At 36.8% G+C, this 22,497-nt stretch overlaps 1 protein-coding gene across 5 annotated transcripts in view; it reads right to left on the reverse strand.

Moving 5' to 3' along the window:
- Positions 1 to 22,497, reverse strand: part of LOC113045878 (collagen alpha-1(XVIII) chain) — a 43,622-nt gene that overhangs the window by 15,855 nt on the left and 5,270 nt on the right. For 2 of the 5 annotated variants that reach the window (XM_026206596.1, XM_026206592.1), the window contains exons 3-14: positions 12,119 to 12,666; positions 8,019 to 8,093; positions 7,715 to 7,816; positions 6,168 to 6,282; positions 6,016 to 6,056; positions 5,686 to 5,868; positions 5,535 to 5,561; positions 3,502 to 3,564; positions 3,299 to 3,376; positions 2,426 to 2,488; positions 2,188 to 2,310; positions 88 to 141 (exon numbers count right to left, since the gene is read on the reverse strand). In XM_026206596.1, coding sequence (XP_026062381.1) covers positions 88 to 141; positions 2,188 to 2,310; positions 2,426 to 2,488; positions 3,299 to 3,376; positions 3,502 to 3,564; positions 5,535 to 5,561; positions 5,686 to 5,868; positions 6,016 to 6,056; positions 6,168 to 6,282; positions 7,715 to 7,816; positions 8,019 to 8,093; positions 12,119 to 12,666 — 1,472 coding nt within the window. Of the gene's footprint in view, positions 1 to 87; positions 142 to 2,187; positions 2,311 to 2,425; positions 2,489 to 3,298; positions 3,377 to 3,501; positions 3,565 to 5,534; positions 5,562 to 5,685; positions 5,869 to 6,015; positions 6,057 to 6,167; positions 6,283 to 7,714; positions 7,817 to 8,018; positions 8,094 to 12,118; positions 12,667 to 15,793; positions 15,981 to 22,497 lie in introns of all 5 variants that reach the window. The other 3 variants (XM_026206597.1, XM_026206594.1, XM_026206593.1) reach the window with 3 other exon arrangements.

The following is a 22,497-nucleotide window of genomic DNA, read 5'->3' on the forward strand; positions in this document are numbered from 1 at the left end:
TATATATGTATAATATATATATATATTTCATATATATATATATGAAATTGAGAGAGTTCTTTCTTCAAGATAAGATCATTTTTGTACCTTTGCTCCTTTGGGTCCCTGTTGTCCAGTTAAGCCATCCTGACCAGGAGGCGCCTTTAAATGTCAAACACATTAAAATACTTGCTTCTGACATGTTTCAATACCATAACACATCATAAAAGTCAGCGTCTATACAGACAAACTACATTAAATTACAAGTAGTATGCAAGTTTTCTATGTGTTGTGATATGTTTATATACATGGGTTGGACAAACTTAATATGAACAGTAATGGGAAATAGGCAATATTTCATTATTATGGTGTTTTACCACCATTAGCAAAATAGTCTCTAGCTGAATATTGTCTATAAAAACATGTCAACTGCCAGTTGCTTTAGAGATCTTGAAGGATGGAATATGCTTCTCACTTTTCTCTCCTAAACTGCTCACAGTGGATTGATAAAAGTCAAGTCAGGTGATTTGTCTGGCCCGTGCAGATTAAAAATTTTATGACAAGTTATTTAAAGTTGTTGTTGTTGTTGTTGATTTTTTTTTTTTTTTTGCATTTTCGCATTGGTATCTGTGATTAAAGTTTCAGCAATTGCAGCTCTTTCATGGATGCTGGCTTTGTGAAGTTGTGGAAAAGGCTGAATACTGAAGCTTGCTGTCACTTTGGTCTTTTTAGACCAATCCTCTTCAGTGCTTACATGTCCCTGTTATTCACTTTCAGTTTTCACCCACATTTCTTCTTCATGGATGAAGTCTTGCCATGCTTTGTGCACTGCGTCTTAATAAAAAAGACTCTAGCTCTTAAAACACCAAAAAAAAAAAAAAAAACACCAAAAAAAAAAAAAAAAGCTAGGATACAAATGCGCTTGCTAAACAAGCTTCCATGATTTTGTTCTAGCTGAATGTCTGAAAAGTCCATTTCACCCTTTTACTTCTGAACAAAACTTCTTTGGTGAGATACAAACTAGAAAAGAGACAAGGAAAAAACAAAAAAAAAACAAAAAACAAAAGATAGTTGCTAATTATATTAACCCCTATAATAATGGGCATTCACATTAATTTGTCTAATCCCAGTATATAATTATGTTATGTCTAAACATAATAAAATCGCCATTAATGTTAGTACAAGCAGACAGTTCAAAATAAAAAGACAGATTTTCTCCAACATTCAGAAAAAGGCAGCACAGTTTCAAGCTGTCCTGAAATGCAAGTCGTGGCCTAGTGGTTAGAGAGTTTGACTCCTAACCCTAAGGTTGTGGGTTCAAGTCTCGGTCTGGAAAATAACCCTTGAGCAAGGCACTGAACCACCAACAGCATAAATGGCTGCCCACTGCTCTGGGTGTGTGTTCACTGCTGTGTGTATGCACTGTTGATGGGTTAAATGCAGAGCATGAATTATGAGTATGGATCACCATACTTGGTTGTATGTCACGTCACTTTCTGTACTGCTGTTGTTTTTCTTTCAAACTGCAAAAACTGTTACAGTTTTACTGAGAAATACCTTTGATGTTAGTTTGTATACCTCATTATTCCGCTACTATTAAATCTGTACTTCCCACATGAACTGAACCCCATCAAAAAAGATATCTAACAGCTTCTAAAGTATTTAACAACCCACGATAGGCTAAATGTCAGGGGTAAAGTATGAATGGTAAAGAATTCCATTGCATGTATTTGAAAAAAAAATAAAATAAAATAACTTAGTTTGCATTCAGGTAAATGTCGACAAGCAGATATTGTTGGAGAGAAAATGCTGTCTTTTCCAACCTACTGGTTCAGTGACCTGAACGAACCAGGGCAATGCCTGTCCTTTACCAAAACCTGAGCCAAACCCAGAGTCAGTGCCAGACCCACTAAACCAGTCCTCAAATAGCTGGGTAATCGAGAGAAGGAAGGAAGACAACACAACATCAGCTTAAAAGCCGTGATACAACCATCACTTAGCAACACTGGGAAACCTTAGCAAGTGCTTGATGGGGAATTAATCATTTATCTGCTGGTCTGAGTTACTTATAGTTTTATGTGGCTTCATTTCAAGTTATGTTATGCAATATGAAATGACAGGGTCAACAGGAGAAGCAGGTGAAATGTATGAAATGTAAACTGAGTCTCTCTCCAGCAGCTGATTTAACTGAAGAGAGACCATACTCACACGAAGTCCAGGTTGCCCATCTCTGCCATCCTTGCCAGGGGCACCTGGTGGTCCAGGCAGCAAAGCCCCATTAGGCCCAGGCGGGCCAGGTTTCCCTGGAGGCCCTGGAGGACCAGGTGGACCCTAGGAAATGCCATTATCATTTATAGTGACATTCATTGACAACTTGAATTTTTAATGCCGTTAAATATAGTGTGTACTTTAAGATTATTGTCAAAACACGGGCAGATTTACTCACTCTAAGACGTTCTGTATCCATGTCAACATCTTCAAATCCAGAGCCGAGAGCATCAAATCCATACTGTCATTAAAAATTGAGACATGTTCTTACTAAACAGAGTGCACAGCATGGACAGTCTGAGCTGAATTACATTAGTTTCATAACTGACAAATTTTGGACCACCGACACGGTTATTGATCTTCCATAACTGAACCAACCTTGAACTCAAGATTAATAATGACTACTCTCTTTTCAGAGATGCTTTACAGCAGAATCTGAATTTATCTCACACTGCAACATCAGTCCCGTTATTTTCCTGTTTATCACTATGAAGCTGTATTGTATAAACTGCTTTATAAATAAATGTGACTTGACATCTTAATACATCAGATTTACAGTAGTCATGAAGATCGTGGTTATAAAGGAACATTCTTATCTCCAGACTTTGCATGAAAAATCATTGCTTAAGAGAGACATATAAGATTCTAAACAATACAAAACACATTTTGAATCCAGAATTTGAAAGTTCACCATTGGAAAAGAGATTAAGAATCCTGAAGTGCAGACTTAAGAGGTTCAGGAATTCATTCATTCCATCAGCAATGGAGTCACTAAATAGTGTTAAAATTAATTTGTATAGAAGTGTTTTATTGATGTGTGTTTTTTATGTGTTTGTGTGTGTGTGTGTGTGTGTGTCCAATGTATTGTTTTAAGTGTGTGATGCAGTGGCTGTATATTGAGCCCAATATTAATTTCCCCCTACTTTAACCTTAGCCAAAGACATCATCTAGAGAAACAGTGCAGTTACAAATCACATGCTTTGGAAACAAATGCATTTTCCTCCAATATGAAATAATACTTAAAGCCACACAGTTTGTGCAATATACTTACTGGAACTTTAATTGGTTTGGATGGCCCCGGTGGTCCGGGAGGCCCTTGTGGACCAGGCAGACCAACCCCAGGATCACCCTAAAAGAGTTCAATAGGATGTAATACAAGCTTTTGCTTTTGAGCTTGAAAAAAAGTTCTTGCTGAATTGAGGCACTGTGGATAATCACACGTTTGGGAGGCAGCTCAACTGCATTATCCCTCACCTTTTCTCCTTTGACTCCAGATTCTCCAGGCAATCCTGGAGGTCCTGGAGGTCCTTTCTGCCCCTGCATTAAAGAGACATTGTATTAAGATCAATGGAGACAGACCTAAACATGAAGCCGTGAAATTCTATTACATTCTACCCTCCTTATTTTCAACTTGAAAGTAAACGGTTTCTTCTGAATCTGATTCTTTAGCTTCTGTAGGTACAGTAATAACTAATAGAATAACAAAGTGCAGTAAAGGGCTAAAAACAAGTGTGTTTAAGATTGTGATAATTGAAATAATATAACAAATACCTGTCTGAAACATCAAGCAGCATAACAGACTGTTTTGGTACTTGTAACAAAAAAACTGGTAGTGGTTGATTCTGAAAATGACTTTGTGCAGCTCATTCACATGCACGCTCTGGAGCAGATCCGCCTCTCGCGAAGCTCAGCTGTGAACGATTTAAAAATGGGTGCGTTCGACTTGAAGCACAACCTCAGACGGTGGTATGATTTGCTCTTTTGTTGTTCTGTTTTCTTTCAGGATCAAAAATGCAAAAAATGGAAGCGTTTATCTGTATTTCCGACTGATGAGAACTACTGTATGCATATACATTCATAAATCAGTCAATTTTGTATTTTATTATGAGATATTTTATTCTAATGTGATCAGTGACTCAAGCACTGATGGACCAAAGAGCACGTATTTCGACATTTGCAGTAAAAACGTGAAATATAAATTCTCAGAAAATGGATTTAATACCAATAGGCTATATTAAAACGTCTGTTTATACACTCCATTAATAAAGGAGTCCAGACATTGGAAAAATATCAGTCCACATGCGTTTTATATTTAATATTAGGGAAATAGACATGCATATGCATGCGTGACACAAAAAATATTTAACTTTTAGGTAGCAAAATATTTTTTAGTAATTCTGTCAATGACACTAAGGTTATTACATTGTCTGCTATATATTTGCTTCTTATTTATGAAATACGGGCAATTGATTGATAAAACATTCATCAAAATTAAGATAAAATGTAAAAAAAAAAACGAATATCTTTTAAAAAGAGTTTTCCAAAAACAACTTCTGTATGACCTGGTAATAAAATTCAAAAAAAGTGTGTCTAATGTGATTGGCTTAACTGATTTGATTTCAGTGCGGGTTGGTTTTCGGTTCTATTTTGAGCAGGTCGGGTCGGGTGCGGATTTTAATTAGTGTTGCTGTCGGAAAACTGGTCGGATGCGGTTTTAAGCACTGCGGGTACGAGCGGGTGCGGATTTACAAAATCGGACCCGTGCAGTTCTCTGCATTCAAGTTTTAAATGGCCAATGCTTGCTCTTAAAAATAATGTGGATTAAACTCAAATTCTGCAAATTAGACATAAAATGGGGTGTGAATACTAAGATATTATAACACAAAGCTGTTTGAATACAAAAGTAGTGTAAATGAAAAAAAAAGTACAGAAGTACCATTTTTTTCCCTACAATTGGTTTCTTACGTTTTTTTTTTTATACAAATTTAATTTGATTTGGTTCACAAATTGCAGGAATCAAGTCTTACTTTTCATCAATTGAATGTAGAGTAAGAAGACCAAAAAAGGAACCTGTGTGTTCTGAGCACTGCTAAGGTCATTTTTGGTAGCACATTATTACAGTCTTGTTCTGCGTGAACATGTAGCCTGTACATACTATGTACTTTTTGTAGTAATTACAATAACTGGGTAATAACTGTAGGTAACCCTGAACTTAACCGTAAGCCTAACCCTAACCCACAGGAAGTACAATGTAAGTACAGATAAGTGAAGTACTGTAAAATAAAGTGCTACCTAAACTTTTTGTTCTTATAATTCTAAATAATCAAATATATTGCTTATTTTGAGTTCTGCCAAAAACAATTATCAAATTGACAATTGTAATATGTGCACAATAATGTTGATGCATCAACTAAAATGTGTGCAACACTGTACTGAATGTACTGTCCTTCATCTGTACACATACCAGCATTTTAAAACTGTCCATATGTAAGCAAAGTATTACTCACTGGTTTTCCTTCTTCACCTTTGAGTCCCTGCAAAACATAGGCAAGAGATAAAAAAAAAATCTAGTTCACACAGTCAATACTGCTGGGACATGAAATGGTCAATGGTACTATGTTTAAAGACAAAAGAATCATCATGAGGAAATAATCATACAGGTTGTCCATCTTTCCCTGGTCTGCCTTGTCTTCCTGGTGGACCCATTGGACCTTGAGGACCTCTCTGTTCAGGCTGTCCTGAATGTGTGGGTGGGAGAGATGGTCCAGGAGGGCCGGGGGGTCCCGGTGGGCCTGTAGGTCCTGGTTCTCCACGCTCCCCTTTTTGCCTCTGGCCAGAACCCTGATACAGTCCAAGAAGTAATATTATCTATAATTGAGTATGCAGGACTATTACATCTTTTTAACCATACTGCAAGAGCAGAAGTCAGTTATTTCAAAAATAAGTATGCTTTTTTTTTTACAACAGGAAATAAAGTGTAAAACTTACATCTCCTGTACTCTCCCCTGTTTCATCTGTTTTGTAAGTCCCTAAAACCAATATTAATATTAAATTGCTGAAATACTACAATCTCGATAATCAACGTTCACGAAATAGGTCATATAAAGCATTTTTGGGGGGGTCTTAATTAAAGAATGTACCTCCACCTGTAAGCAGCCTTTCGTCTGTAGGGGTCACATGTCCTGAAAACTCCCCTTCGTCCATGTCAGGGGACACAGTGGGCGGAGCTTGGAAAGGATAGGTGGGTCTATGTGTCTACAAGCAATACACATCAACATTCTTACAGCATATTAGCTATAATAATATAAACTACACATCTGAATCTATTTAGTATTTTTTATTTGTTTCTGTGGTTTAAAAAACTTCTCAAATTTGTTCGTCAACTGAACTCTTGTGCCCTAATTCTTTTTTCTAGAACTGCCATCTGATATTTAAAGTAACACTGAAATGTAATGCTTTACACATTGCTATCTGAACATCATTGCAATAACTTATTTAATAATTTCGATCTTTTAATAATATTGTAGTTTTAATTCTGAACACTTGTTTTAAAAAAAATATACATGCATTTTAATGAATTACATCACAGTAGCTTTGCAACTGGTTTTTATGTCTCTTGTGACCAGTGGGTATTAATGTCACCCCTTCCATTACATGTTTTAGAGAGCCATGTTTGAATATATATTTGAATGCAATGCTATCATATTGCTTCAGTGTGTTATATATAGAGTATTTTTTGGAGCGCAGCAACTCCATTAGAAGGAGCATTCTGCAGAAATATTGCTGTATTCCAAGCAAGAAAGCAAAACATACAGACATTCTTGGATGATTTACCACTTTAGCATTTAAAAATGCCTCTCTTTACATTTAAACTATTTAAACCCTTTTGATTCCTCTGAATACTGTAACTAAACACAACTCCCTATAGAGGGAGAATCAATCGCTTTGTTCCTGTTTGGCATATATAAATGAGCAATAATGTCAACAAAGAAATAATTACATTGACTACAAACACACACACATAATGAGAAAAACAAATATGAAAATTACTTCTACTTTCATGCTAATCTATTCATTTGTGAATGTTATGCATTTGTTCATATGCGTAAAAAACTGTCAAAAATTTATTCAAGATCAGAAAACATGCATTATAAAGTTATTCATACACTACCAGTCAAGTGTTTGGCATCAGTACTGTTTTAAAACTGTTTATTCCTGAGACGACATACAGTACTTCAGTCTTCACATGATCCTTCAGAAAACATTGTAATATGATAATTTACTGCTTAAGAAACATTTCTGATTATTATAAATTTTGAAAACAGTTGTGCTGCTTAATTATTGTGGAGACTTTTTCAGCATTGTTTGATGAATAATAGATAGATAGATAGATAGATAGATAGATAGATAGATAGATAGATAGATAGATAGATAGATAGATAGATAGATAGATATCAGTATAACACTAATATTTTTGGCTGTATGTCACGTCACTTCACTCCACTATAATCTGTAATGGTCCTGGATAATGTATGGCTTTAATAAAAGGCACATTTTAAAAAAATTAGACACATTTTCATGGCAAAACTATGTAACTGGGTTGATAGATATATATATATTTTTTTTTTATTTAATTTAATCAGGTTAATAGAAATGTAATGTAATGAGTGCAATGCTCTGGTCAAACCTTTTCTTTGTCTTCCCTCACATTTGTCTGACTGATTACTTCATGTCTCCCATGTTCTTCTTCATCATCATAATCACCATCACCACTTCTGTCCCCGGAGGCCTGCAATTGCAAAGCATCACGAGTGTCAGGAGCGACTCCACCACAAGAGGGAGTGCCAGCCATACAACAACCATACCCAAACATACTTTTTGCTTTTAATCTCCTATGACAAATTTGCTTCTATAAAACAGCCAAGGACAGTGTAATAATACTCTGAGACAGACAACACAAGCAAGACAGAGAATAATGAAAATGCACTCACGCTGGGGTCATCCTCCTCACACTGCTCTTCCGCTGCCCTAGGGTCCGGTTTTATTACCAGCTGTTGAATAGACCCCTGACAGAATGAGATAGAAAGAGTAAGAGAAAAAAAGTTTAGTTGTTCAGCCATTTAAAACAAAATCAAATTGTTCCTGTAGAAGATTGCTGTGTATATTTGCAGAATGCCAAGTGGTTAATCACACCGCAATCATGTTCATAAACAAGTGCTGCCAGGAGCTGGAAACTACTGTCAGGAGGAGATCTGTTCTGTTATTTTCATTCTAACAGCAGTAGACAGCGTTCAGGAGTACAGCAGCACAGATTCTTCCAGCGCTCAGTGATGTGCCAGAAATGCTTAAGGGAAGGTAATAAATTGTGTACAATTATCAGCAGGCTTTCAGATGAAGCACCTCCTGTTTTACTCATTAGGATTTAATGGGTTCTTTTAGCCATGCTTTCATTCACGTACAGCTGGGATTTATGAAGGCCATCAGCTGCTTTCATTATTAAAGGCATTAAGAAATGTCCTAATCCAAACAACCATAAAACAATGACAAACAAAACTCAATTAGAACCATTACAGATAACACATATTAACACAATAACTTTCATCAGTATTACCGCTGAAGGGAGACGTGAAAGAACAAAAGCTCAACAAAAAAACTGACTCTCTATAAGAGAATACAACAGTAATTGCAAGTCTGAACCTGGAACCTTTGGGATTTTAGCCAGGTCTATAAGTAGCATTATTTCTCTCTGTATGTGTGGTGAGCATGATTTCACCAAGTACAACATTTTCCTATATCAACATCCTAATTGATCCTGGAAAATCATTCTAATCAATGAATCAGAATTGTGGGATAACTTTTCAGGAAATATCTGTTTTAGGCTTACAACCAGGGTTAGGCGCTTTACATCTAAGATGTAGAAGCTATAATTAATAAGCTAAAATTGCCCACTGATTTTAGGAATAAATTATGGGTAGGGTTAGGTTTAGGGCTAGAGATTGAGTTAAGTCTATATTTTTGGACAATAATGTTGTTCCAGGATCATCAAAAGATGCTGATCGAGGAACATGTCTTACTTAGTAAAATCATGGCGACCCTGTATGTGTAGAATACTGTATGTGAGAGTTTCATTGTTAGTTGCTTATCTATCCTTGAAGGAGGCCCTTCTAGCATTATGCCACTTAACGCAAAAGATTCAACCTTCCTAAGGTCTTCTCCATGACAACAAGCAACCCTAAACACTTCACACCAACACACAAGACAAAATCGGTAGCCTATGCACCAACAATTGATTGAAATGTATTTGTCATAATTATGACTTCTTATCTCACAAGTTTTGACATTTTGTTTCCTAACTTTGCATTTTTCTTAAGTACTAAACCAGACTTTTTATTTCATTTTTTATTTATTGAATAAAGTATGTATAATACTCAATAAAGTATGTATATAGTTGAATAATTCTGTACTATTTTTTCTAAATAAAATATAACATTCAACAAATATAAAAATAAAACTCTAAAATCAAAAAGTGAATTTAGCTGTCACAACATTATAATGAATAGTATGATAAACTGATATTTAACCAAATGTTCTAAAGATTACATTTACTATGATTATTAATGTTTCTAAACAATCACTTTAAGCGTTAGATTATAGTAAAGGCAATCTAAGCACATTGCCCCTTTTGAACAGTTTTTACTTGTTCACTCTTTCTTTTATCCAGGTAGCTGTGAATAACCTTGAGCAAATTTTAATCATTCATCAATGATAAATGCTAGAGCTGTCAAGGTGGATGTGAATTTCAGTGTGAGCCAGTCAATTTACTAAAGGGGCATATGTTCAAGGCCCCAGGCACACATAAAATCGTCTTAGTTACATATGTAACCCTGTATTTTTTAATTAGGTAAACATTTATATACAGTATATTTATAGTCAAAATCTGTCAGTAGGTTAGTTGTGTATAAGTGTATGCTGTTTTACTAAATTGCTGTATGTCTGTATGTATGTAGCACCGTGGTGCTGTGAGGCAAGACATTTCGTTCCACTCTATGTCCACACATGTAGAAGAATGACAATAAAGCTCAAATTGACTTGACTTAACTTCCTTGAAGGAGGGAACATTGATGTCACATCAGTGACTGACCAATTGGGATCTTGCTTACCGAGATCATTCTACTTTGAGTGTAAACTAAACAAGCCAATGGACATTGGAATGCAATGATTGCATCCAGCTGCTGCAGATCACAGTGTGAGCATAAAAAGGCAGCAGGTGCAATGCATTCCAGGTTTTTTGCTGAGGAGCTGAGGTGGTGTCTTCATTCCCTGCATCAGAGACATTCCATTTCAGTCAGTCACTTTCAATGTCACATTTTTGACTGACAAATTAGGTTCCCCAAGAAGACTAGTCACTGTTGTCATAGCACTACCCACTCAGTGAGATTCGATAACACTGGGAAAATTATTCGAAAATGGGCTTGGTTTAGCGAAGTCTGCAGCGGGAGAGAGAATCAGGAGACGAGCATTAAGTGAGTGGTTTGGGCAAAAACTATCAACACCTGTCTCTTGTTTCAGTAATTGGCACGGAGAGAGTATAAAACGCCAGGAGAGACAGAAGCAGTCGAGAGAGAGACCGACTGCTGACGCAAACCGGAAACGGAACTAAAAGTCACCATCGGTGTTTATAAAGTTTGAGTTAATAAATTCATCAGCAGTCCAGCCGACCCCTTTGTCCTCTTCCTTTCCTCTCACGAAGTTACTACACTGGTGCCGAAACCCAGAAAAGGAAGAAGGAGTGCCGCCGCTATGCAGAGTCCCTCCTCTATGCCATTTGCGGACGTCATTTCATCCCTCGCGACCCTACATCAGAAGCAACACCTGGCGCTGCTGGACTTGAGAACTGATCAGGAGTGGCGATTCCACGTCATCCTTCAAGCCCAGCAGGAGGACCGCGAGAGGTTCCGGAGCTGGATCGACTGGGAGGTTCGCGCTGAGGCCACGGGACTGCCCGCGGATCCTGCTCACTTACTCCTACACAAGATGGGACCACAAGACAACCCAGAAGTATTCCTAGAACTGTTTGAAAAATCAGCGGAAGCGCACGGCTGGCCCCGCGATCCAATGGCAAGTCCGTATGATCCCCCTGCTCTCGGGCGAGTCCCATTTGGTCGCACAATAGCGACCGGTGGCGAACCTCTTCGACGTCTTCGACGACCTAAAGAGGGCCATCATTCAGCAGGTCGGCCGGACCCCAGAGCAGCATCGCCAGCGGTTCCGTTCCCTGGACCTGGGGGAATCCAGTCGGCCCTTCGCGATGGCCCATCAGCTCCGGGACTCCTGCCGCAAGTGGCTACTGGCCGAGGGGAGTGACGTGGAACACCTCATCGACCACGTGGTGCTGGAGCAATTCATCGTTCGGCTACCGAAGAAAACAGCCGAGTGGGTCCAGTGCCACCGTCCCACGTCACTGGACTCGGCCATCCATCTAGCAGAGGACCACATGTGGGCATGCCCAGCGAACCCTTAACATCTCTCTCTCCCTCTCCCTCTGATGTAGTGCTGCCTGATGTGTGCAACCAACTCGACAAGGGAAAACCACCACCTCTAAAGCACCGTACCGCCAACACCAAGTGCTCCAAAGAGCATGCTGAACTCGCTCAGTCTTCTTCTCTCAGTAGAGTAGGCAGGAGCACAACGATGTGATTTCTCGCCTTTGAAGTGAAAAAGCTGGTATGTGTTTTGCTCCTGCTGCCTTTTTATGCTCACACTGTGATGATCAGCAGCAGCTGGTTGCAATCATCGCATGCCAATGTCCATTGGCTTATTTAGTTTACTCTCAATGTAGATTGGTCTTTCTAAGCAAGATCCCAATTCATAGGTCACCGACAAGACGTAGAGAGGGACCTAGTTAAAGGGAACAAATCATCTCATCAATAAATTAACACTATGGATAAGGAAAATATGAATAAAAATATGATACATTTCAATATGGTTTCAGCTCTTCTCTTTTGTGAGGTGTTTAAACTTTGAATAATGATAAAGCCAATTAGGAAAATATGAATATTTGAGATATAATTTTTTTTAAATAGTGACCTACCACAAATCTCTCCAGGCCAGTGCTGCCCGCATTTGCCACGAAGATTCCCGAGCCTTGCTCAAAGCTGAGGGGCTGCTGGCTTCTCTTCAGGGGGGCGCTGTGGTACTCCTCACAATCCATATAAAGCCGAACCTCCTCATGCTCAACCGTCAGCGTAAAGCGGTTCCACTGCTGTGTCATATCAGGCACTTTAAAGGAAGCCACTTCCATGGTGTCTGCAAGCCCTGATTCACTGTAATACAGTACAATCCTCTGGGTCTTATCCTCCACAGGCGTCAGTGCCAAGCCCAAGTGGACAATCCTCTGGGAGGGATCTGTGATGGCAAACAGAACCCCACCTCGAGAGTTGGAGGGCTTGACGGTCACAATAATGGCAAAGTCCATGAAGAAGGGCTCAGGTACAAAGGATTGGGTCAGTCGACCTACATTAGCATTAGGCCCAAAACTGTAAGCAGGGAAACCCTCATAGCCAGTGATGAAGGACACAGATGGAGGAAGAGGAACACCAACTAGTTCAGTCAGGACTAGGTGACCCCTGGACCCTCGCTCTAAAAAAAAAAAAAAAAACAGTAACGGGGGGAATCATTCAAATGAAGGACAATATAAATCCCTTCCAACATTTATTAAAACATTTCTCTCCTAACAATACATGAGCATAAAGTCTAAAAACTTTCTGTGTTGCAATGAAGATCAGAAACGTATATAAAATGAATATAAAACATAAATAATCCATTGTTTCAATTAATGTTTATTAAAGAAACTGTGCTCCAAAAAAATAAAAAAATAAAATAGAGTTCAACTTAAAATTTTCCATTAATCACATACCCCCATATTGTTCCAAACTCGTAAAAGCTTTGTTCGTCTTCGGAACACAATATTTTGGATTAAAACAGGGAGGCTTGAGACTGTCCCATAGACTGCTAAGTAAGTTACACTGTCAAGGTCCAAATAAGTGTGAAAAGAATCGTCAGAACAGTCCATCTGCCTGGACTAGCGCTGTTTACATTCAAATCAATTTTTGGAAAAATAATTATGCATTTTTGAAAGAAAAATATCCATATTTAAAATGTAATAATTAATTTAAAGTAGCAGTCTTCTCTTGGCTTATATCGAAATCCTCTGACATTCTTCTTTACAAATCCTCATTTTGTGCTTCTAATTAGTGATTGTTGTTTTGTTTCGATCTCTGCCCTTCTCTTCCGCATTTGTTACTTCTGCACAACACCAACCTCCATACGTCATCTGTCCAGAACTGCTTCCTTTTACAACAGTGAGCACAAGCTAGATTAAATTTATTATTACTTTTTGAATATGGTTATTTTTCTTAAAATGCATCGATTCACCACAGGAGGACTTTGTTCACCCCCCGGAGCACTAAGTATGGGCACTTTTTATTTAACTTCTTTTGGATTGATGCACTGCAACACTGGCTGAGTGCTATTAAACAGCTAGAAAGTTTTTAATATAACTCTGACTGGATTCATCTGAAAGAACAAAGTCATATAGACCTCGGATGACTTGAGGGATATTAATTTATGAGCTAATTTTCCTTTTTGGGTGAACTAATCCTATATATTTCAATAAGGTATTATCATACAGTCTCTTTGCAAATATTGTGAAATACATTTTTACTTTTACAAGAGCTAAAATCTAGGAATTTATCTTAGTATGATAGTATTATTAGTTCATGTCAAAGTCAATGTCAAAGGGTCCTCAAATTGACAACATTCAGAAATGTTTGCTGTTTAAACCTGACATGATTCATAATGATAATAATGAGGTAAAATGCCAAATAAACTGCTCTACATGGCTTCAGGGCTTCTAGCAAATTCTCTGTCTTTCTGACAACAGTGTTTCATAACTCAGCCAAACATTCATTACAGCCGAGAGAGAACATTCTCTTCATATAAAATTAATTACAGGTCACAGAAGTTTGTGCTGAAAATACACAGTAGTGCAAAACAACTAAATTTTTTAAGATTAGAAAAATAAATTACTACAATATACTGCACAGAGTGTCATCACATTCAAATATCATGAAGAGAAAAACAGTAAAGTGCAAACGTGTAAAATACCTCTCTCCAGTTAGTTCATTAAAAAAGAAACTAAATACATTAACAGTCAGTGATGATGTTTGTGTCTTCACCAATGAAAATGGCTTTTTGCCATATTTTCATCCTCTCATTCTGACCAACACTCATATCACATTCATATGCACTCAAGAGACATTTACTTCAGTGACTGCATGAAATAATGGGATGAATGAGATGTGGATAAAGAACACATTTGGATCCCAGGGTTAATTTCACAATATTTCTGCCTGTAATCAGCAGGTGGACCTGCAATTGATGCTCCATCAGTGACCCCAAATGTCCCTGCTCCTAATCCTATTATTATAATATCATGTGATAGGGATTAAGCATTATTCTCAGAGAAAAGTGGGCTCACCGAACACCACCAGGCTGATCTCTTTCAAACAATGGCATAGCACAATTAGAAACAATTCAGTTAAGCAGCACTTTAATATCGGCTGGCTTCATGGGTGAACCATAATCTCAGTGATCCGAACACAAAGATAAAACCCAAATGACATTTAGATAAATTAAAGTAAGTAAGATGGTAACTATACACATCTTACATATGTAAATCTCTCCTGCTGGAAAAACATATGGCAAAACAGTTTTGTAGTTCACTTTGGACATTCTGCTGACAAGAAGCTTTGCAACTACATGTCAACTTACTGTACTCACTGATAAAAATGATTCTGTGGTGAAGTAAACACTTTAAACACGCTATATGAAAAATTTAGTTCAGCCAATAATAATAATAAAAACAATAAAAAAACTAAAAAAACAAAGTAAATTCTATATTGGTACTCAATTAAAGTTTGTAGAAGTTTAAGCATGAATATAAACATTATAAAATTAAGTAAGACCTACTCAACCTTTCTGATACTAATGTTCCCATCATGCACTGGAGTATGAATAATTAAAACGGTTGATTTCCCACCCCGTTTTCCAGCTGTATGTACACTGTTTTACCATTGCTTTTGTTGTTAGGTTTAGTAACTTGCAATTTTGTTACATCTAGAGTTTATTTTCTACTCAAAACGGCACATACTCACAAATGAACCACAGTTACGGTCATTGTGTATTGTGTACCAAGTATTGAAGTCTCTGTGATCGGATGAGTGCCGCATTAGTAATTATGTATATAAAATGTGTACATGATATCTGTTATATTATTTTCCTAGATGTTTCTGAGTCACATTCACTTTAAAAGCATGGTAAATTCAGTTACTAAATTAAGTCAGATTGCACAAATATTGCAAAGTAAAAATACTCAAACTTTTATTTGTTTTCAACATTGACAACACCAAATCAGCTTATTATAATGATTTCTGAAGGATCATGACACTCAACATGCTGAACCTTAAAAAAAAAGTGTGGGGTCAGTAAGATTTTTAAACAAATGTCTCGTATACTCGCCAAGACTGCATTTATTTAATCAGAAATACAGTAAAAACATTAATCTTGTGAAATCGTATTTGAATTTAAAATAACTGTTTTCTTTTACAATGTATTTTAAAATGTAATTTATTTCTGTGATGGCAATGATGACATTAAATTCAAAACCTCCTACTTTCCCTCATCCCTCATTCTGACCCACACTCACCACTCTTCCACATTCTGAGAGGTTTCTTAGCCCTGGCTTTGCTGGATCCCTCAGTGGGCTGAGGAGGGGAGGCTGGGAAGACAGGGGCTGTGCTCTCCTCTGGTGCTGTAGTGGTGGGTGCAGGTGTAGTGACAGCAGGAGCAGGTGAGGTCGTCTCTGGCTTCCATAGAAACTTGAACCACTGGATCTGAGAGGAGACATTGACCAGGCTCAGGAGCACCAGAAAGGTCAGCGACAGCACCGGGGCCGCCATGCTGCTAAGCGCACGTCGTCCTCTGTTGCAATACCGTCAGAACACGCTATGTCGCTCCTCCTGCACGTCTCCTCTCTGTACCCCCTAGGACCCCCTCTCTACCCCACGCACCACGCAGACTTTGGTATTCAGCAGGGCAGCCAAATATCCGATCATAATGGGATTGTCGAGCTCACACAGAGGGAGAATGCACAGCCTCTGACCCCAACCTCGGCCCCCTTCTTAAATACCCTCCACCAGTTACCACCTCTGACAAGGATTCAAAGCATTGATTTTACAACAGCATGCAGCTATGAAGTTTTAAAGCATGCTGAATGTTTTTCTTCAGCTTATAAGGACATGTACAGCCAAAGTAAAGACACAATGAGCAGCACATTTCCATAAGAAGGCATAAGGATGCTAGATGCATTTTCAGTGCAACTACAAATCAGTTCTGGTTCAAATTCAGACAGATAGAAAAGTAATATACAGTAATAGATCAGCAATGCAAGGTGTAAAAGTGATGCTGAAATTAAATGTTTTTTTAGCAAGAATGCATTTAATTGATCAAAAATGACAGTAAAGTTATTACAGATAAATTATATTTCAAATAAATGCTGTTCTTTCTATTCATCAAGAATACTGGAAATAGTATCTCAGTTTCCAGAAATATATTAAACAGCACAAGTGTTTTCTGCATTGATATTATATAAAAAAAGCGCTGCATGAGCACCAAATCAGCATAGTAGAAGGATCAAAAATCTGCAAACTGCAAAAGTTTGGGGTCAGTAAGATTTTGTAATGTTTTTGAAAAATGCCTCTTATGCTCACCAAAGGCTGCATTTATTGATGAGAAATACTGTAACAACTGTACTGTTTTGAAATCTTATTTACATTGTTATGCTTTCTGTTACAATACATTTTCAAATGTAATTCATTCCCATGATGACAAAGCTGAATTTTCAGCAGCCATTACTTCAGTCATAAGATCCTTCAGAAATAATTTTAACATACTGATTTGGTGTTCATAAACATTTCTTACTACTACCAAATAATAATAAAAAAAGTTGCTGCTCAGTATAATTGTGGAAACCTTTACATTTTTTTCAGCATTATTTGACAGAGAAAGTTTCACTGAGCAGCATTAATTTGAAATATGAATCTTTTGCAATCAGTGTTGTAATAAGGCAAAGTTACTTTTAAAAGATATGCATTGAGCTATTGTGTTATTCCCTAGAAAAGTAACTAATTGTGGTAGTTACTTTTAATGGAAAATAATGCTTTATGTTACTTTGATGTTACTTTTTTTCTCATCTGGCATTCTTATCTGGCATTGATATAAAGATTTTTTTTTTTTTGGCAAATATAAAAGCCCTTTTACATCAAAAACTGACATGAATAAGCCTCCGGCTGATGGAATTCAAAAAGCTCAAACAAACCTTTCAGTTGTGCTTCCATTCTGGAATGCATGAAGAATAGGATGCAAAAGAAAAAAGTTTATTGCATTCCTCTCAATCACAAAAAAACAACAACAACAAAAAAAAAAACACAAATGTTATGTTTATCTAAAGTCATTTTTGCTTATTAGTTTTCTTGAATTCATTGAAGGTCAGCAACAAAGACACCAAAGGTAAATAAAATGGGATTAAATACATTTAGAATTTTTGTGTTAACGTTTAATCATTATAATCATTAATAATGCATAATAATGCATAATATTATAGAGAGTTTGCTTTTCACATTTTTTTTTAATTTTAAGAAATACTGGATCTGTTTTTGTGCGATTGAGATGAGCAAATGCATATTCATAGTGTAGAAATACAGTAACAATGTTTACAGAGCACACACAACACTTATTCCTGATTTATCTCAGTGGGGGGACAGGAGAGCTGTCAGTCAATAAATGGTTACTTATCTGAAAAAGAAACTTAGATATTTTCCTGTAAATTAAAAGAAACGGGTTACTTTACTAGTTGAAAAAGGTAATTATGTAACTCACATTACTTGTAATGCATTAGCACCAACACTGTTTGTAATGCCATAAATGGCTTTAATGCCACTTTTGGTCAATTTAATGCACCCTTGCTGAAAAAAAAAGCATTATTTCTTTCAAAACAAAACAATAAAACAAACAATAACAATAATCCCCAAATGACCCCAAACTTATAAGCAGTAAAGTACTTTCAAAACATTAGCCTACGTTATGGAGTTACCAGAAAACTCTCAGAGGGCCGACTATATTCTGGATGGCCTCCATGTTCAGGAACATGGGAAAACTAGGAGTTTGTGCTCTGCAAGCACAGGGAAAAATCAGGGCATAGAAATGCTGAGCCAGATTCATCAGCCAAGACTCCACAGCTCAGTGATTATCAATATACTGACAAAGAGAGTCTGTTCTGATCCATAGAGTGACAGTGTGTGCTCGAGTATGATTGTTGCAGATTGTTTAGCGTTTAATTTACAACAGGCTTATTGGGAGAAGAAAGGCTGTGTTTTACATAGAACAGAAGCACCAAAAGTTACATTCCCACTCAAAATAACAGTCCTACTAATTTTGCATTCAATCTGTCAAACTAGAAGATGTTTTTTTTAAACATCTTATTCAATATCTGTTACTTGCTGTAAATGCCCTTTAGCCATTAAATACACTGAATATATGCTGCTTCATTTACCAATTGGATGCCTGTATACATTCCTGTTCATCCCGTAAGCACTTGACTTCCTACTGTGTGTGGGCGCTTTAAAGTATAACTCTTACAGTACCCTGAAAATAAGAGTTTTAAGAGTGCAAAGGTAAAAAAATAAGGAAGACAGAGGGTCAACTTGCTATAGAGTCTCGTGTAAACAAAAAGGAGCCTAAACTGTTATCCTGTTGTTTTAGGTTCAGGAGATCTTTGAGGCCCAAAGGTTAAGCAGGAGAGATGATGTTCCCATCCAACTGACCACATTACTCCCTTTTCTGTACCCCAGCAACATTCATAATTGGTTTATTGTCAAAATCCATCAGTTGTGCAATACTGTGGATTTCTTGTCTATTGAAAATCTCAATTAGCAGCCATGGCCTCCACCCAAGGGCATTATGCCTTATAAAGCAATTAGACAGTACTGTCCTCTAAATGCCAAAGCCTGAATTAAGAGCTAGACTCAAAAATAAAGGCTAGACACCTGATTTCCACTTGGTTTCTCTGACCAAAAAAGCCAGTATTATACAGAAAAAAAGTCTAAAAGTCAATTATTGAATTATTCAACCTCTCAGAGCACTTAAAGTAGTACTTAGACATTGCGATTTTGATTAATAAAACAAACAAAAAAAAATTTAAAATAATAACTACGGATTCTAAAATCTAATTTTGTGAGAATTCGGTAAATGGATTAAAATGTTAACCCTTTCAACAGTCTAACTAACTACGTGTGTCAGGACTTGTGATTTTACAGTGATCATCCAGCTCTCCCTAGTGGTGAGTTACAGAAACTCTACCACAATGAAAAATCTACCATTTGTTCACTCAAACAGACTCACTAAAACGACAAAAAACGACAAACAACAACAACAACAAAAATTATTTTGTGGACCCCACCAACACAAATCCAGCAAAGACATGTAAACAAAGTGATTAGCCAACATGCTAAAACTTTGTTGCTAATTTTAAATCAAAACATCTTTCTTTGTAAACTGTTGAAATACTCATATTATGAGTTTGAGCACTACACTGACTTTACTATCTGTGTGGTGGTCGACTGATTGGTTGTGAGTTCGTGTGAGGGCTTTAGTACTGAGGGATTAGCATCAGCCCGAGTGAGAGAACAGGAGCTGACAGTAGCCAGGCTTCAGTAATCAATTAGCAAAATGAAGGAGGCTTCGTGGGTGAACAAAAACAGTGCTTAGCCACATTAAATCAAAATCACACTCCAAAGGCTCTTCAGTAATGTCCGCACTTGTCAGCTTTTTCCTTTTTTTAGTGACTCCATGGGCTGTTACTCAAGGGCAGTAGCATACTTGATGTCAGACAATATTTTGTAGCCTGTAGTCTGATTAGTTGTTTACATCTTCATCTTCAAACATTTCAAAGCAGAAACCCCACAGTTACAACTCAGGAAAGCAAACTTTGTGAGCTGGCTGCTTGTGAGGTACAGAATACAAAAACAAGACTTCATTATACAAATCTGGCTAAATTATAATAAATGCTTATTCTGTACAGTTACCTCAAATTTATGCACTCAAAAAAATGCATTTTTAGTTTTGTTCACTTTACCTGAACAATTCATGTTGAATTAATGCCATTTTGGCTATTTTTCATTTCAACATGATTGTGTCATGTTAAACTGACTTAAAACTGTCTCTCGTTGGTTTAACATAATGTTTTCATTTTGAAAGAACATGTTTCAATCAAGTCCCTCAAAATAAGTTTTACACTTCCCATCATGCTTTGCACAGGACTGGATATGGGGAGAGAAAATGTTGAAATAAAGTGTTATTTTATGCAGTTTTTAATAAAATGTGATAATAAGGAGACTTTTTCATGTATAATGCTCTATTATGTGGGCATTTTAAAAGACTTTATATTGGTGTATTTTGTGCGAGTTACCATTGTGGTGAAGTGTGGAGCTTGTGGTTGGGTTGAGGACCTGGTTAAAAGAACGTCTAAAATACTTAATAAAAAAAACAACTTTAATGAGAGTGCTAGTGTATGATGTACACATAGTAACATCCTTAAACTGCAAACAATTAACATCATGTGTAAAGAAAAGTTATATCTTACTTGCTAATGTTTTTATAACACTTTGGCTAAACTTGCATGGACAGTGGTTCTACATGATGTAAACATATTATCTCTACTCAGATATTTCATGTAGGATGAACTAAAGCAAACTGAGTAAACTCAACTAAAGGTAGACAAGTCCTTATAACTTGATTTATTCATGTCCAAATAACATGGTACAAACATGTGGAACCACTGTCCATGAAAGAATCATGTTCAGCCAAAGAGTCATTTTTTTGAGTGTGTGAACCTATAGTCACATTTCAAATTGCTAAATGTTATGCATAACAAACCACTATTTGCAAATCCTTTTTGGTATATATTTTTTCTTACAATTAACTTAACTTTTCTGAAACATTTTTGCAATGAATTTAAGCAACTGGTCAAGGTGATTTTTAATGGAAGTATTAAATTGGTTCTTCTCAAGTTAACATAGAGAGTAATTATGGGTGTAGATTATGACATTAACTAAGAACATGATGCACAATCCAAAATACTTTTGCCTTTGTCATTTAAATTAGACAAATCTATGTTTTAATGTAACTGACTTTAAATATTTACGACCAGTCTTAAAGAACAAAGATAGATAGATAGATAGATAGATAGATAGATAGATAGATAGATAGATAGATAGATAGATAGATAGATAGATAGATAGATAGATAGATAGATAGATAGATAGATAGATAGATAGTCTAAGTTGTAAGACTAGTTCATGCATTTTACACCACTGGACACTGTCTGTAAAGTGCACTTTTGCAAAAAAAAAAAAAAAAAAAAAAAACATTTATACAACTAATTTCTGGGGACACTGTATGTATGTGGTAAATATACATAAAACAGAGCACAGGAAAATTTAAGCATGAACTGTAGTGGAAACAAGTAGCCAATACATCCACCCATCTATTACAGTTACAGTAAATTCCTCCAAATATCCAGAGCCCATTGCCTTGAGCAAACTACTTCACCTAAATCATTTGATATAAGATGAACCTTTTATTAGGTACACAGGTAACTAGACCCCAGCAACACGGTCACCTCCACACCAAAGCGAGATCTTGCCAAATATTTTGGTGGCCTAGTAATCTATGGCTTGCAGCCATATGTATTTGTGGATGTTTTCTTTGGTAATATGACATAAAGCAGTGTGTGACATCACAGAAAGTAAATTTTTTGAGCCAATCAGATTGAGCAGTTGGGTGGGAGGGAGGAGCTGTGTCCGAGTAGACAGTAGCTTAGTGTTTGCTCTTACTCAGGTCATTATAACCTCCTCACACACCTATAAGAGCAGAGAGAAGCTCATACTCAATGCTGCTTCTGTGTAACATGTTTTCTTTATGGCATAAGCCCCCACCCGCTTTTTTCTTCTGATAGATATGAAAGTATGCACAGCTTTCTGCAGTGTGTAGAGGGCAGGAAATGTTCAGTTTTATCCATCTTTACAGTGCCTATTTGTATTACATTTGACTGCTTAATTTTCACCATGAAATAAATAACTTTAATGAACGGCTATAGAACTAACTGTTGGTATAACATCAAAACATCACAGCTTTTACACAATTATCTGAATATGAACAGGAGTTCAGCATGAATGTGGCAACAGCGGGACATACTATATGTTATAACTACTTCTCATAAGTGCTGGTGAAGTCTGCAGGTAATGTTTTAGGGAGTTTACAATGCTCATTGTAATGCAGAGTCCCTGAGGGTCT

This window comes from Carassius auratus, chromosome 27 (assembly GCF_003368295.1).
Source record: "Carassius auratus strain Wakin chromosome 27, ASM336829v1, whole genome shotgun sequence".
Taxonomy (NCBI): Eukaryota; Metazoa; Chordata; class Actinopteri; order Cypriniformes; family Cyprinidae; genus Carassius; species Carassius auratus.